General features: G+C 62.2%; 1 protein-coding gene across 3 annotated transcripts in view; it reads left to right on the forward strand.

Annotated features, from left to right (window-relative positions):
- NAV1 (neuron navigator 1) overlaps positions 1 to 12,548 on the forward strand; it is a 68,891-nt gene that overhangs the window by 51,507 nt on the left and 4,836 nt on the right. The window contains exons 7-29 of one of the 3 annotated variants that reach the window (XM_056511451.1): positions 2,033 to 2,171; positions 2,378 to 2,675; positions 3,035 to 3,728; positions 3,833 to 4,291; positions 4,496 to 4,537; positions 4,692 to 4,840; positions 5,446 to 5,616; positions 6,154 to 6,206; positions 6,372 to 6,395; positions 6,485 to 6,562; positions 6,751 to 6,834; positions 6,969 to 7,080; positions 7,660 to 7,781; positions 9,543 to 9,739; positions 9,825 to 9,987; positions 10,126 to 10,300; positions 10,512 to 10,609; positions 10,735 to 10,830; positions 10,970 to 11,129; positions 11,228 to 11,463; positions 11,557 to 11,711; positions 11,888 to 11,959; positions 12,224 to 12,420. In XM_056511451.1, the coding sequence (XP_056367426.1) occupies positions 2,033 to 2,171; positions 2,378 to 2,675; positions 3,035 to 3,728; positions 3,833 to 4,291; positions 4,496 to 4,537; positions 4,692 to 4,840; positions 5,446 to 5,616; positions 6,154 to 6,206; positions 6,372 to 6,395; positions 6,485 to 6,562; positions 6,751 to 6,834; positions 6,969 to 7,080; positions 7,660 to 7,781; positions 9,543 to 9,739; positions 9,825 to 9,987; positions 10,126 to 10,300; positions 10,512 to 10,609; positions 10,735 to 10,830; positions 10,970 to 11,129; positions 11,228 to 11,463; positions 11,557 to 11,711; positions 11,888 to 11,959; positions 12,224 to 12,420 (3,974 nt within the window). Of the gene's footprint in view, positions 1 to 480; positions 560 to 2,032; positions 2,172 to 2,377; positions 2,676 to 3,034; positions 3,729 to 3,832; positions 4,292 to 4,495; positions 4,538 to 4,691; positions 4,841 to 5,445; positions 5,617 to 6,153; positions 6,207 to 6,371; positions 6,396 to 6,484; positions 6,563 to 6,750; positions 6,835 to 6,968; positions 7,081 to 7,659; positions 7,782 to 9,542; positions 9,740 to 9,824; positions 9,988 to 10,125; positions 10,301 to 10,511; positions 10,610 to 10,734; positions 10,831 to 10,969; positions 11,130 to 11,227; positions 11,464 to 11,556; positions 11,712 to 11,887; positions 11,960 to 12,223; positions 12,421 to 12,548 lie in introns of those variants that run through there. The other 2 variants (XM_056511453.1, XM_056511452.1) reach the window with 2 other exon arrangements.

The following is a 12,548-nucleotide window of genomic DNA, read 5'->3' on the forward strand; positions in this document are numbered from 1 at the left end:
CTGTGATGTGAGAGAGAGAGAAAAAAAAGAAAAAAATTTAGTCAATGAAAGGCAGAGTGGGGCATGCATGGGTGTCCTTTCTGGGGATGAGCACCGGCATTGCTGGGAGCAGCTGTCCCGGCACTCCGAAGTGGGATCCACATCGGGGAAGTGGTTCCTTTGGGGAGAGAGAACAAGGCGGTTTGGGGGCACTGGGTGCAAGCCCAGTGCTGAGAAATGACCTCCGGTATCACATTGTGGGGCGGACTGGCAGTCGTTGGTGCCGAGTTCGGGGATGTGAGTCGTGCTTTGGGGTCTCTGCGGGCATCTGGGGGGACGCTGGGGGACAGCAGGGACAGGGGCCGGGCCGCTGGGTTTGGAGCTGGGTTCCCCGGGCCCGTCCCGGCGGGGCCGCAGGACGGCGGAGGGGGTCCGGTGCCGCTGTCGCTTTAAGGCGCGGGCAGCGGGGCGGTCCCGCCGCCCCCCGCCCCTCTCGCCGCCCGGCGGGGCCGCGCCGCGCCGCGGGCAGCACGATGCTGCGGGCGGGGAGGCCGCGCCGCGCCCCGCGCCTCGCCAGCAGGTACGGCACGGCACGGCACGGCACGGCACGGGCACGGGCACGGGCACCGCCGCCGCACCGGGCGGGGCGCGGCCGGAGCGCGGCCCGGCAGACAAAGCCCCGCGCCCCGGGGCCGCTCCGCGGGCGGTGCTTTGTCTCGGCCGCGCTGCGGGGTTGGGGGGGACGAGAGGGGGGTCGGGGCAGCGCGGCCGCGCCCGGCACCGCGGCACCCGGGCATCGGGGCGGCTCCCGCAGGCCTCCCCATCCTCCGCCCGGCCCCCGCCCCGCACCTGCAGTACGGCCGGGCCGGGGCTCCGCGGGGCTCCGCTGCCCCCGCACGTCGGGTCTGACCCGGGGCTCCGAGCCGGGGCGCGGCCGGGGCGGAGCGCAGCATCCCCGCGCCGCGGTCCGGGTCCATTCCCCGCTCCCTGCCGGTGCAGCCGCCTCCCCGTGCCGGGGCTGGGGCCGGGCTGCTCGTCCCCGAGGCCGTGCGGACCGTCCCGTGCGCCCGCCGGCGCCGCGGAGCGCGGCAGGACGGACACGCTGCCCTTGAGCATCCCCGTTCGGGAGCTGCCGCGGGGCTGCTTGCGGGTGGGTTCGGTGCGGGGCCGTCTGCGGGAGCTAGGAATGGCTCTGGCCAAGATGGAGGGGATGGAGCACAAAGCAGTGGGTCAGTTTTGCCCTAGAGTGACACTCTGACATGGCTGCCCCCCGTTTGCAGGTTCAGGGGGACACTCAAGGTGCCAGGGCTCGGCCATCTCCAGAAGTTTGGGCTTGTTGAGGCGCCAGTGGTGCTCTGGTTGAGGCGTTCCTTGCAGTGCTGCCTATGGCATGCACGTACCAGTTTGGGGGATCCCTCAGAGCACCAGCTGTGTGCCCCATAAGAGAGTCAGAGACACCCTCACAGTGTGCAGCTGGCTCCCCAGCCTCATCTCATGGTTTTAGTGATTTTAGGGTGTGACCTTCCGTGCTGTCTTTTCTTGGCACAGGGCTGTTGAGGACGATTTGGAGTCACCTCCTGCCTTGGCCTGACCTCTGACCCTGTGCCCCTTTCTCTGCATGGCTCTCTGGATGCCTGGGGCACTGGGAGTGTTGCATACATGGCTGGAGAGTGTTTGGGGTTTCCCTGCCTGGCCCCAAAGGCCAGACTGAGACACCCAGCACCACATGTGGCCCCAGCCATGTCGCCATAGGACACAGCCCTACAAAGCCTGGCCTCACTCCTGGCACTGCCACTGCCAGGTGATGCCAGGCTGGGAGAGGATCTTTGCTGCAGGCTCTGGGGTGGTGATTTCCCTCCTAGTGGGAGCTCACACTAGGCATAGGGCTGATGGTGAGACATGGCTTGGAGCTGAGGAGATCAGCAGCACATCCTGAGTGCATGATCCTATTGAAATCTCTTCCTGGGCTGCAACACCTGCTGGCTCTGTCCCAGAAGATGCTGTGGGGGCACAGGGGGCTGAGCAGGGGTCTGATGCTCTCTCTTCCTCACAGCTGGGATGAGAGCAGCTCCATCAGCAGTGGCCTCAGCGATGCCTCCGACAACCTCAGCTCGGAGGAGTTCAATGCCAGCTCCTCGCTCAACTCGCTGCCCTCCACCCCCACGGCCTCGCGCAGGAACTCGGCCATAGCGGTAGGTGCCACGGCACCCGGACCTTCCCAACCTGTCCCAGCTTTCCTGCCACCTCCTCGGTGGGAAGGAGGGCACAGAGGGTGCCAGTGTGAGGAAGCAAGACCGGCACAGGGTGTCTGCTGTGTCCTTCTCCCAGCAAGCTGATGCTCTCTGGGGATGGGTTCGGGGTGGGTGCAGGAGTGCCCCTGACTCTGCTCTGCCCCCAGCTGCGCACGGACTCGGAGAAGCGCTCGCTGGCGGAGAGCGGACTGAGCTGGTACGGTGAGGGCGACGAGAAGGCGCCCAAGAAGCTGGACTACGATAGCAGCAGCCTCAAGATGGAGCATGGCTCCTCCAAGTGGCGGCGGGAGCCCTCGGAGGGCGGTGAGGAGGGGCCCAAGGGTGGTGAGCTGAAGAAGCCTGTCAGCCTGGGCACCCCGGGCTCCCTCAAGAAGGGCAAGACTCCTCCAGTGGCTGTGACCTCCCCCATCACCCACACGGCTCAGAGCACCCTCAAAGTGGCAGGTAAAAACCAGTTTGGGCAAGGTCCAGCTCCTTTGATGTGGAGAAGTTGGGTGGTGTCTTCATGTTACTTCCCCAAGCATATGGGCCGTGGGATGGCCTGTGGCTGTGCTCAGACCCAGGAGCTGGGTGTGGGCTGGAAAGGAAGCCAGGGCTGAGATGCAGGCTGCAGGCAGGTTGGGGGTGTGTGCCTGCCCTATGGCACACACCAGGCTAGGGGGTTGTTGAGTGCACCAAGGGTCTGGCATATCCCTTCTCTGTCACATCCCTGCATCTCTGGTGCCCATGTCCTGTTTGGGCTCATTCACTTCCAAGGGTCCCTAAAGCCTCCAGGGACACTGACCTGTCCTTCTTGCCACCAGGCAAGCCAGAGACCAAAGTCACTGACAAGAGCAAGCTGTCAGTGAAGAACACGGGCCTGCAGCGCTCCTCCTCTGACGCCGGCCGTGACCGCACCACTGACGCCAAGAAGCCGCCATCAGGGCTTGCACGCCCCTCATCCTCCAGCTCCTTTGGCTACAAGAAACCGGCTCCTGCCACTGGCACGGCCACTGTCATGCAGGCTGGGGGCTCGGCCACGCTCGGCAAGGTCCAGAAGAGCTCTGGCATTCCTGTTAAGCCAGTCAGTGGGAGGAAAACGAGCCTCGACGTTTCCAACGCACCTGAGCCGGGGTTCCTGGCACCAGGGGCTCGCTCCAACATCCAGTACCGCAGCCTGCCCCGGCCGGCCAAGTCCAGCTCCATGAGTGTGACCGGGGGCCGCAGCGCAGCCCGGCCGGTCAGCAGCAGCATTGACCCCAGCATGCTGAGCACCAAGCAGGCTGGCATCTCGGTGTCGCGGCTCAAGGAGCCATCCAAGGTTGGCACTGGCCGTGGCACGCCAGCCCCTGTGAACCAGACAGATCGTGAGAAGGAGAAGGCCAAGGCCAAGGCGGTGGCACTTGACTCCGAGTGCAGCACCCTGAAGAGTGCCAGCTCACCTGAGAGCACCCCAAAAGCCCAGGCCAACCTCCCGCCAGCAGCCAAGGTGGCCGAACTGCCCCCTACACCTCTCAGGTACGGTCCTTCCACCTCCCGAGGGCAGCAGGTGCCTGGCCTGGCTGTGCCCAGCGCCAGCACCTGAGTCTCACCTGTTTCCTTACCCATTTCCTCCCCTCCAGAGCGGCTGCCAAGACCTATGTGAAGCCTCCCTCGCTGGCCAACTTGGACAAGGTCAACTCCAACAGCCTGGACTTGCCCTCCTCCAGCGAGCTGCACACCCCGCATACTTCCAAGCTCCAGGACTTGCACCCCGCTGGCGGGCACCTCGCGCCCTGCTTCAGCCCCAGCCCTGCTCCCATCCTCAACATCAACTCGGCCAGCTTCTCCCAGGGCCTGGAGCTCATGGGTGGCTTCAGTGTCCCCAAGGAGGGCAGGATGTATCCTAAGCTCTCCGGCCTACACCGCAGCATGGAATCCCTGCAGATGCCCATGAGCCTGCCCAGTGCCTTTTCAGGGGGCAGCACCACCACCGCCGCCCCTGCTGCTGCACCCCCTGCCAGCACAGAGGAGGAAGAGGAAGAAGAAGAGGCAGGAGAGCTGGGCTGGACTGGGAGTCCCCGGCTCACACATCTGGACAGGTAGGGCTGGTAGGAGGTTGGTGGGCTGCTGCAGCTCCTTCATGGGCTCTCATCACTCCCTGCTGTTCTGCCATGTCCTTTGCCTGCTTCAGAGTCTCTTCCTGCCGCATTTCTAGGGAAAAGCTCCCTGTTCCTGCAGCTCAATCCCCATGGTTCCTTCCCTAGTCTGCACAGGGATGTCACTGATCTTTCCTTCCCTTCCAGTGCCAACCGCGACAGGAACACGCTTCCCAAGAAGGGGTTGAGGTAAAAGAGCCCAAATCACTTTTGGCTGGTGCTGGGTGGGAAGGCAGGGTTTTCCAGGGCAGTGCCCCTGAGCCGAGGGAAGCTGGGCTGCAGTGGGGTGGGCAGGAGCTGGACAGTGCTGGTTGATCTTACCGTGCCTGTCTGTGGTTCCCAGGTACCAGCTCCACTCCCAGGAGGAGGCCAAGGAGCGGCGCCACTCCCACGCGGTCAGCGGGCTCCCCGAGCCGGATGAGCAGCAGGAGCTGCCCTCGCCCCCCGCCCTCCCCATGGCGCTGGTCGGGAAGGGCCCGCTCACCAGCATTGGTCAGTGCCCTCTGCTGCCAGCCCCTTCCCTCCTGCTCCCCGTGCTCCCTGCCTGATGTGCTGGTGCTCCCCTGGGTGCTGCTTGTCCCCTTGACACCACCAACACCAGCACCTGGTGCTTTGGGTGCTGGACTGGGACCGGGGGTGTCCATCACCTCTGCTTCAGGGCATTTCATCCACCTTTGGGCCTCAGGCCAGAGGTGCTACTCTGGGGGTGCCTGGCAAGGCAAGGAGTAAGCCCTGCCCTGATCTGACCAGGATCTGCATGTTCCTGGAGGGTTTGGGGGGGTCCAGGCAGACAGGTTGGGGCAGCAGGCTCCACTCCTGCACCTGCAGGTGTTAGGCTGTGGCATAGTGGTATTCACTGGGCCCTGGGGCAGTGGATTTGTTTTCAGCCCTATGATTACCTTGGTGCTGGTGTCCAGGTCTTCCCAGCATCAACCTGCCTTTTAGCTTTCCCCGGCCCCTCCCTGCTTTGGGACCACAATCCCTGCTTCCTCACTGCATCACAGCTCTCGTGGATTCTCCCAGTCCTGCTTCCCCATCCTGATGCCAGGTTCCCAGCGTGAGTCTGACCCTGCCTCCTCCCCGCTTTCTCCTTGCAGTGAGCCCCACTGCCACCACAGCCCCGCGGATCACCCGCTCCAACAGCATCCCCACCCACGACTCCACCTTTGAGCTGTACAGCACCTCCCAGATGGGCAGCACCCTCTCCCTGGCCGACAAGCCCAAGGGCATGATCCGCTCGGGCTCTTTCCGGGACCCTGTGGACGATGGTGAGAGTGTGCTGCACTCCTGCCCAGGCAGAGGAGGCTGCAGAGGGTTGGTGGGGCTCCCTGCACCCTTGTCCTTCCTACTGGTGCTGCTATGGCATTGTTGGATGGGTCATTGTGTCCTATTCTTGGCGCCAGAGCAGGGACAGCAGCGCTGTGGGGTCTGTTGGAGACCCCTCAGCTGGCATCAGCCCTGGGTCTGCCCTGACCCCTGTGGGTCTCAATGTTCTTCGGTTGCCCCCAGGGTGCTGTGACACTGAGGAGGAGGGGATCCAAGCAGACAGGGAGGGCAGCAGAGCCTCCAGGTTTCCCAGAGAGGAGGGTGGAGGTGGAAGGTATTACTGTGTGCCCAAGGAGGCCACCAGGCACGCACTGAGAAACAGGCAGCACTGAGCAGCTGCTATCCCACCCCATACTTCCCCCAGGCCACCTCAGAGCTCTCCACTTTGAGAGCCCAGTCACTAGCTGTGCCCTGACCTGTAGGCCCTGGGTGCTGCTCTGCAGGGCACCCTGACAACGTTGGGTTTTCCTGTGTTGCAGTTCATGGATCAGTGCTGTCCCTGGCCTCCAGCGCGTCCTCCACCTACTCCTCCGTAAGAGCCGCCTCCGTGCTGCTGCTGTGTGCATGGCTGGGGGGCCGGGTGGGACTGGGGCGGGCTCTGTGCATGCCTCTGCCTGGTGCTGAGCCTGTCTGTGCCTCGCTTGCCCCCTGACTGCCTCCTCTGTCTGTCTGTCCCTCTCTGCTCTCATGCTGCCAGGCTGAGGAGAAGATGCAGTCTGAGGTGAGCCCACCCTCTCTGCTCTTGGCTGCCCCTGCCCCCAGTGAGGGCGAGTGCCTGGCCCCTCTCATCTCCCCGCCCTCTCCCCGTAGCAAATCCGCAAGCTGCGCCGTGAGCTGGAGTCCTCGCAGGAGAAGGTGGCCACGCTGACGTCCCAGCTGTCTGCCAACGTGAGTCCTGTGGGAGCCCCTGTGGGGCACCCTGCTCCCTGCAGGGCACGGAGCTGGTGCTGGATGTGCCCATGGAAGCCCTAATTTCCCCTTCAGCCTTTTACATCCCACACCTGGCAGTGGGTGCTCACCTGTCCATGGGTTTTTGCCCAAATGTGGGGGCTCACCTGTTTCTCCGCTTCTCCCAGGCCAACCTGGTGGCAGCCTTTGAGCAGAGCCTGGTGAGCATGACATCCCGTCTGCGGCACCTGGCCGAGACCGCCGAGGAGAAGGTGGGTGTGTGACGTGCTCAGTGGGGCTCCTGGGCTGGGGGATGCTGGCCTTGGCTGATTGCCCCAAGGATGCTCTTGGGGTGGGCTCCTCACCATCGGGACATGCTCCATGGCTCCCAACTCTGCTGCCCCAGGACACAGAGCTGCTGGACCTGCGAGAGACGATTGACTTCCTGAAGAAGAAGAACTCGGAGGCCCAGGCTGTGATCCAGGGTGCTCTCAATGGCACTGATGTCACCCCCAAAGGTAGGGCATGATGCTGCAGCCCTTCCTGAGCTGGTATACTCGTGCTGGGACTGGCACGGGTCCCTCTCATGGGGGAAGTTCATCTGGAGGCAGGGTGCCCTGTGCAGTAGTTTTTTCCCACCTGGGATCCTTGAGCATCTTATACCAGGATGCAGAGCTGTGAGGACAGCCAGAGCTGTCACCATGGGAGTGCTGGCATGTGAGGGAATGGTTGTTTGTCAGTTTTGGGAGATCTCCTTGCCAGGCCCTTAGCCAACAGCCAGTTTTACCTGCTGATCTTGACTTTGTTTGCATGAGTGCTGTTTCTAACCCAAATACCCAGATGAGTGCCAGGGGCTGTCAGGGAGATGGCCTGGGACAGCAGCAGGGCACTGTGTGCTGTGAGCATCTCTGGCAGCACCCATGTGTGTCTGAGCCCCATGTTATTATTACAAGGTGACTGCAAGAGCTCAGAAGGTGTTGAGTGGGAGGAGGGATTTGGTGTAGGGAGGGGGGACCGTAGGATGCTCTGGCTTTGGGACAGTTGCAGGTGGCTGACCCTCCTTTCCCAATCTCTCCTGCTTGTCTGGCGGACCCCAGAGCTGCGCATCAAGCGGCAGAACTCCTCTGACAGCATCTCCAGCCTCAACAGCATCACCAGCCACTCCAGCATCGGCAGCAGCAAGGACGCTGATGCCAAGAAGAAGAAGAAGAAGAGCTGGGTGGGTTGGATGGGGTACTGGCAGGAGAAGTGGGGCTTGGGGAGTCACTGTCAGGGTCTGCTCAGGGTCAGCCCCACAAACCAGCTGCTCTCTGTCTGCCTTGGCCTTGTAGTGTTGGTGCCCCATGTCCCCTGGGGACAGCAGTAGTGAGGAGAGTGTAACTGTCATGGATTTGTGTGTTCAGTTGTTGGCTGGGACTTCTCCAGCCACTTGAGGAGTTTCCCAGCCCTGGCCCTGCATGCCTGCTTCCTTGTGTATTCCCCCACGTTTCCCTCCTGCGCACGCAGGCTCTGACAGTGTGGAGGGCCGACACCTGCACCAGGCAGCTGTGAGCTGGATGTGTGATTAAGTCTTGCTTTGTTTTGTTTCTCTCCCCCTATGCTGACCTCAACCCTTTTTTTCCAGGTGTACGAGGTAAGTCCTACGCTGTCCAATCCACCACATGCTGTGCCCAGCCAGGGCCCTTGCTCCATTTCACGGGACGGTGCTCGTACACTCCCATCCCATCCATCCCACTGGCACTAACCCCAGCACAGGCCATCCTGGGTCCCCAGCCAGGCTGTGCCCACCTTGGCTGCTTCCTTTGATGATAAAATATGCACCCACAAGGAGGGGATTGAACAGCCAGAGGCAGCAGGAAAGGCTCAGATGGGACCTGTCCCATGGGTGGGAACAGTCCCCTTCTTGCCTAGGGAAGGCAGGTACTCTCCTGACTTCTGTAACTGGATGTTTTGGGATGGGGACCCTGGTGCAGCCCTGCCAGTGTCACTGAGAGCACTGGGGTGCATCACCCATCTCTGCCTCTCCGGAGCTGCCTGATGTGGTCTCAAGTGGCTCTGTCCCTGTCAGCACCCACATAGGTCTCAGTGCTTTGCTGCTTCCACCATCAGCAGAGCTGGATACCTACTTTGTTTGCACTGAAATGCAATGCTGCTGCTTTTGGGAACACCCAAGAGCAGTCTGCTGGTACCTGTGGGGATTGGGACAGATCCTCGTGTCCTCCATCCCTTCTTTCTCCCACCTTCCCTTGGAGCAGGCCCTGGCACGTTGTGAGCCCAGAGTGCCCATCCTGTTGCTCTCCCACCAGTTGGAGGGACCCAGTTTGGGTCCAGTGTGGTCCCTGCACAGTGTCCATCCCCCTCCCTGGCCCCAGCCCACTGCTCACCCACCCCTGCTCTGTGTGTGCTGTGTGCATGCTGCATGCTCAGATGAGACACCAGCATGCTCTGTGGAGGGCTGGCTGCCCTTCTGTGCTCCCAGCAGGATCCACAGGGCAGAGGGAGGTGTGGGGCAGGACCCTGGCTCTGCAGTGGCTGGAGCAAGGGACATCTCTGTAAATAGATGCCTCTTGTTGAAATGGCTGTGGTGGGGTGAATGTGGGGATGGATTGGCCCTTCCTGATGGACCAGGGTGCTGGTGCCATGTCTGAACAGCCTGGTGTAGGTGCTGGTGGGCAGTAGGGCTGGAAGACATCCTGACCAGGACATGGGTCCCACTGTCTGGGGCTCTGGTGCCATCTGGGCTGGGGTGAGCGTTGTCCAGAGGGCTGTGCACCCCATCCATTCACTGCCAGCAGAGCAGGGTTAGACTGCAACCCTCGCCTGCAGGTGGTGGTGCTGTCTCTGTGATGGGTGTGGTTGTACTGGTCCCAGCTCAAATTGTCTGTAGGTCCTGGACAGACAGGGCAGGACTAGGCTAGGTCTCTGCTTGGGAGGCTGCACTTCAAACTGTCTCTAACAAGAACATTTCCCTCTCCTGTAGCTACGCAGCTCCTTCAATAAGGCCTTCAGCATCAAGAAGGGCCCCAAATCAGCCTCATCCTACTCGGACATTGAGGAGATTGCCACGCCAGACTCGTCAGCCCCCTCCTCCCCCAAGCTGCAGCATGGCTCCACAGAGACTGCCTCACCCTCCATCAAGTCCTCCACATCCTCCTCCGTGGGCATCGACACAACTGAGTACGTGGGGCCGGGAGGGCCCATGGCAGGGGCTGCAGGCTGCTGCCGGAGACACGTGTGAAACCTGCTCTCTTCCTTGGCCCAGGCTCTTCCAGGCCCACAGCGAGGGCGAGCCCGAGAAGAAGGAGGTGTCAGAGCTGCGGTCAGAGCTGTGGGAGAAGGAGATGAAGCTGACAGACATCCGCCTGGAGGCACTCAACTCAGCCCACCAGCTGGAGCAGCTGCGGGAGACAATGCACAACATGCAGGTAGGGACCCCTGCCAGCAGCCTGGCTGCTCTCAGTACCAGAGTGCCCCCAGTCCCTGCATCCTCACCACTGTGCTGCACCCCAGGGTGCTGCTGGCATACAGCTCCTTACCCCGTGCCCTGCTTTGTCCTGCCCCAGCTGGAGGTGGATCTCCTGAAGGCCGAGAACGACCGTCTCAAGGTGGCCCCAGGGCCTTCAGCAGTGCCAGGTTCTGTTCCCAGCCATATCACGAGCACGTCGGCCTCCTCTTCACCACGGCGCTCCTTGGGTCTCACCCTTGGCCACGCCTTCAGCCCCAGCCTGGGAGATGCAGGTAGGGGTGAGAGAGCTGCTGGCAGATGGGGAAGGGCTGGGGTAGGGAGGGGTGTGTGTGGTGGCAATGTGCTGCTGCTTCCCTGGAGTGAGCAGAGAATCTGTTGTGCTGCTGGTGCCGCTGTCATCCACAGCAGGGTTGCCTGTGGCTGGGCATAGCCAGGCCTGGTGGCTCGGCCCTGGCCAGCACAGCCTCACTGCTCCATCCCCAGACATGTCCCCCATGGATGCTGTCAGCGCTGGCACGCAGAAGGACGAGCTGACACTGCGGATTGTGGTGCGCATGCCGCCACAGCACATCATCAAGGGGGTGAGTGGGGGCTGTCTGGGGAGCCTGACCTGTCACCATCTCATGGCCCCAACAAAGAGGCAAAGGATGCCTCCTGGGGCTGGATATGGTGCTGCAGCACTGCATGCTTCTGCCTTGGCTCCTAGGACCTCAAGCAGCAGGAGTTTTTCTTGGGCTGGACCAAGGTGAGCGGGAAGGTAGACTGGAAGATGCTGGATGAGGCTGTCTGCCAAGTCTTCAAGGTAGGAGCATGAAGAACACTCTAGAGAGCCATCCTTTGTCTCTGCTCCACCAGGCCTGCTATTCCCTGGCCCAGTCCTCCCAGCTCTCTTGTGGCTGCTCTCTGCTAGGGCACTGACAGCCCTGTCCTTCTCCATGTAGGATTATATCACCAAGATGGATCCTGCGTCCACGCTGGGGCTCAGCACCGAGTCAGTCTATGGCTACAGCATCAGCCACATCAGGCGGGTGCTGGACACGGAGCCGCCGGAGCTGCCGCTGTGCCGCCGGGGCCTGACCAGCGTCGTGGTGACACTCAAAGGTCAGTGTGGCAGAGGGGCTCCATGGCTGGGCCGTGTCCCTGCTGTCTCAGGGTACTGCAGGCTGTCAGTGGGACCCTCAGCCCTCCCCTGCCCACAGGCTTGAAAGAGAAGTGCGTGGACAGCCTGGTGTTCGAAACACTCATCCCCAAGCCCATGATGCAGCACTACATCAGCCTCCTGCTGAAGCACCGCCGCCTCATCCTCTCGGGGCCCAGTGGCACCGGCAAGACCTACCTGACCAACCGCCTGGCTGAGTACCTGGTGGAGCGCTCGGGCCGGGACGTCACCGAGGGCATCGTCAGCACCTTCAACATGCACCAGCAGTCCTGCAAGGTGAGGGCACACAGCAGCGTCCCTGTGGGTCCCTGTGTCCCCATGGCTGTCACACCACAGCCCCACACGTGACACCTGGCCTGTTTGTTCCAGGATCTACAGCTGTACCTGTCCAACCTGGCCAACCAGATCGACCGGGAGACGGGCACGGCGGACGTGCCCCTGGTGATCCTGCTGGACGACCTCAGCGAGGCGGGCTCCATCAGCGAGCTCGTCAACGGGGCGCTCACCTGCAAGTACCACAAATGGTGAGAGCCCCTCTGCACCCCTGCAGCACAGCCCCATGGCACACACCTGCTCCCACCGAGGTCACTGGGCTGAGGGATGAGGCCACATAGGTCTGCTGTGCCCAGATCAGCTCTGCCTTGGGCAGGGGTGGCTCAGAGGCTTTTTCTCATGTGTCTTGTCTGTGTCACTCACTCAGCCCATACATCATTGGCACTACCAACCAGCCTGTGAAGATGACCCCAAACCACGGCCTCCATCTCAGCTTCAGGTAGGAATTGTACATCCCTGGGAATCATCCTTGTGGGAGACAGAAGGCATCACTTGGCCCTGGGTGCTTCTGTGGTCACATCCTATGAGTGGGGACCCTGATTAGGACTGAGCCCCAAGGCTGTCCCTGCCATCCCAGAAGGACCTGATACTCCCCAGCCTCAGGCAAATGCAGGGTGGGCATGCAAGGAGGGACCCCAAGAGTGTTGGGGAGCAGAGCAGCTTGTGTGGTGACCCAGCCCTGACCACCAGAGTCCTTCCCCAGGATGCTGACCTTCTCCAACAACGTGGAGCCAGCCAATGGCTTCCTGGTGCGCTACCTGCGGCGGAAGCTGCTGGAGTCGGACACGGACATCAATGCCAACAAGGAGGAGCTGCTGCGGGTGCTGGACTGGGTGCCCAAGCTCTGGTACCATTTGCACACCTTTCTGGAAAAGCACAGCACATCCGACTTCCTCATCGGTACGGCCTTGCCTCGCCTTCCTCCGCTGCCCTGGGCTGCAAGGAGCCCTGGGGGCTGGAACCAAACCCTCCCAGAGGAGCTCAGGGGGGTGACGTGTTCCTCTGGGAGCTGTCACTAGGGGTGTCAG

Source organism: Oenanthe melanoleuca, chromosome 26 (assembly GCF_029582105.1).
Source record: "Oenanthe melanoleuca isolate GR-GAL-2019-014 chromosome 26, OMel1.0, whole genome shotgun sequence".
In the NCBI taxonomy this organism is placed as follows: domain Eukaryota; kingdom Metazoa; phylum Chordata; class Aves; order Passeriformes; family Muscicapidae; genus Oenanthe; species Oenanthe melanoleuca.